This window comes from Poecilia latipinna, unplaced genomic scaffold (genome assembly GCF_001443285.1).
Source record: "Poecilia latipinna isolate Pla-1442-1.1 unplaced genomic scaffold, P_latipinna-1.0 Scaffold175, whole genome shotgun sequence".
NCBI lineage: Eukaryota > Metazoa > Chordata > Actinopteri > Cyprinodontiformes > Poeciliidae > Poecilia > Poecilia latipinna.
Window position 1 is genome coordinate 467,504 of NW_015112791.1, and position 1,452 is coordinate 468,955.

Here is a 1,452-nt window from a genome sequence, read left to right on the forward strand (position 1 = left end):
AAATGCACAAAAAATACCTAAAAGTTTCTGGTTGTGATGTAACAACGTGTGTGAAAAGCTCTAAAACGTACGGAGACTTCTGCAACGCGCTGGTTTGCTTAGAGGAAGAACATAAAATAAAGCTTGAGAAACAAAATGTAAAAGTTTGGAAGTAAAATGAGATTTTTTTTATTTTTTCAGGTGAAAACAAGTGCTAACATGACCGTTCCCAACACGTACGGGGTGATCTTCGCCTGTGTCTGCGGAGTGATCCTGGGCATTGGCTTCTGTGCCAACCTGCTGGCTTTCTCCTTGTTTGCCAAGAAAAACGCTCTGCGTAAGAATCGCCTGGACATCCTTCTTCTCAGCATGACTCTGGCTGATTTCCTGACCCTCCTCCTCATCCCCTTCACTCTGCACTCCGCTGTAAGTCACTCTTGGCCTCTGGGCGACATCTCCTGCAAGGTCTACCAGTTCCTGCTGGCGTTCAGCCTGGCGGCGAGCACGTACTCGCTGTGCGCCGTTTCCATGACTCGAGCCATGATCATCACCAACCCGTACCAGCCTCCCACCATGGACCTGGTCATCCTCATGTTTGTCTTGGTCTGGGCCCTGAGTTTCTTCATCAGCCTGCCTCTGCGAATGTTTGCCACCAAGGAAAGTCTGAACCCGAGCCTGGCAAACTTCAGCTTCTGTCTTCCAACCATTCATGAGCACCACTACCAAGTGGTCCTAAGCCAGTTCGTGCTTTATTACTTTATTCCAATGCTGGTCATCGCCTTCAACTACGTTCGCCTGGCGCTCTTTCTCCACAAGAGCCCCGTAATGTCGGTGTCCAGTGCCAGGAACACCCGTAGAGCCTCTGTCTTGGTGTTTTTGGCTGCTGCCACTTTCTCCGTATGCTGGCTGCCTGGATATGTGCTGGAGCTGTGCGTGTACCTGGGACTGTACCGCCACGGACGGGCCTGGGAGACGTTCTACTTCATTTGCACCATGCTGCAGTACCTGCACCCCAGCATCAACCCGGTGCTCTATGTGCTGCTGTCCAAACGCTACAGCCACAGGAGGGCAGCCTGGCTCTTCAGCTGCGGCAGGAACAGAGTGCAGCCGCAGGTCACCAGCGTCAACACGGACAGCTTCTGATGGGAGACACGTGTCGCTCCATGGTTAGGCTCATGTTCGTGTTTTCTGTTTCGTAATATATTATTATGAAAAAAAACAAAAAAAAAAACGAGAGGTTGGTTTGAAGACTGGATGTGCTGCAAAAAAAAAAATCTGCAGCAATGATCAGCCTCCTAAAGTTTTTGATTTGAAACATTGGTTAAAGATAGACGCACTTAGAAGGACGCAGTGATGGACATCGAGTTACATTTGTTTCATATCAGAAGACTTCGCCTGTCTCCTTAGTAAACGTTGTTCCGTTTTGCTTTTTATAAATCGTGCCGTGCCCTGAGTTTTCACTGCAATGTGGCA

At 49.0% G+C, this 1,452-nt stretch overlaps 1 protein-coding gene across 1 annotated transcript; it reads left to right on the forward strand.

Annotated features, from left to right (window-relative positions):
• Positions 1 to 198: 198 nt before the first annotated feature.
• LOC106946067 (galanin receptor type 2) lies at positions 199 to 1,122 on the forward strand. Its single transcript, XM_015030180.1, has one exon. It carries the CDS (start codon positions 199 to 201, stop codon positions 1,120 to 1,122), a length of 924 nt encoding a protein of 307 aa, XP_014885666.1.
• Positions 1,123 to 1,452: the final 330 nt, after the last annotated feature.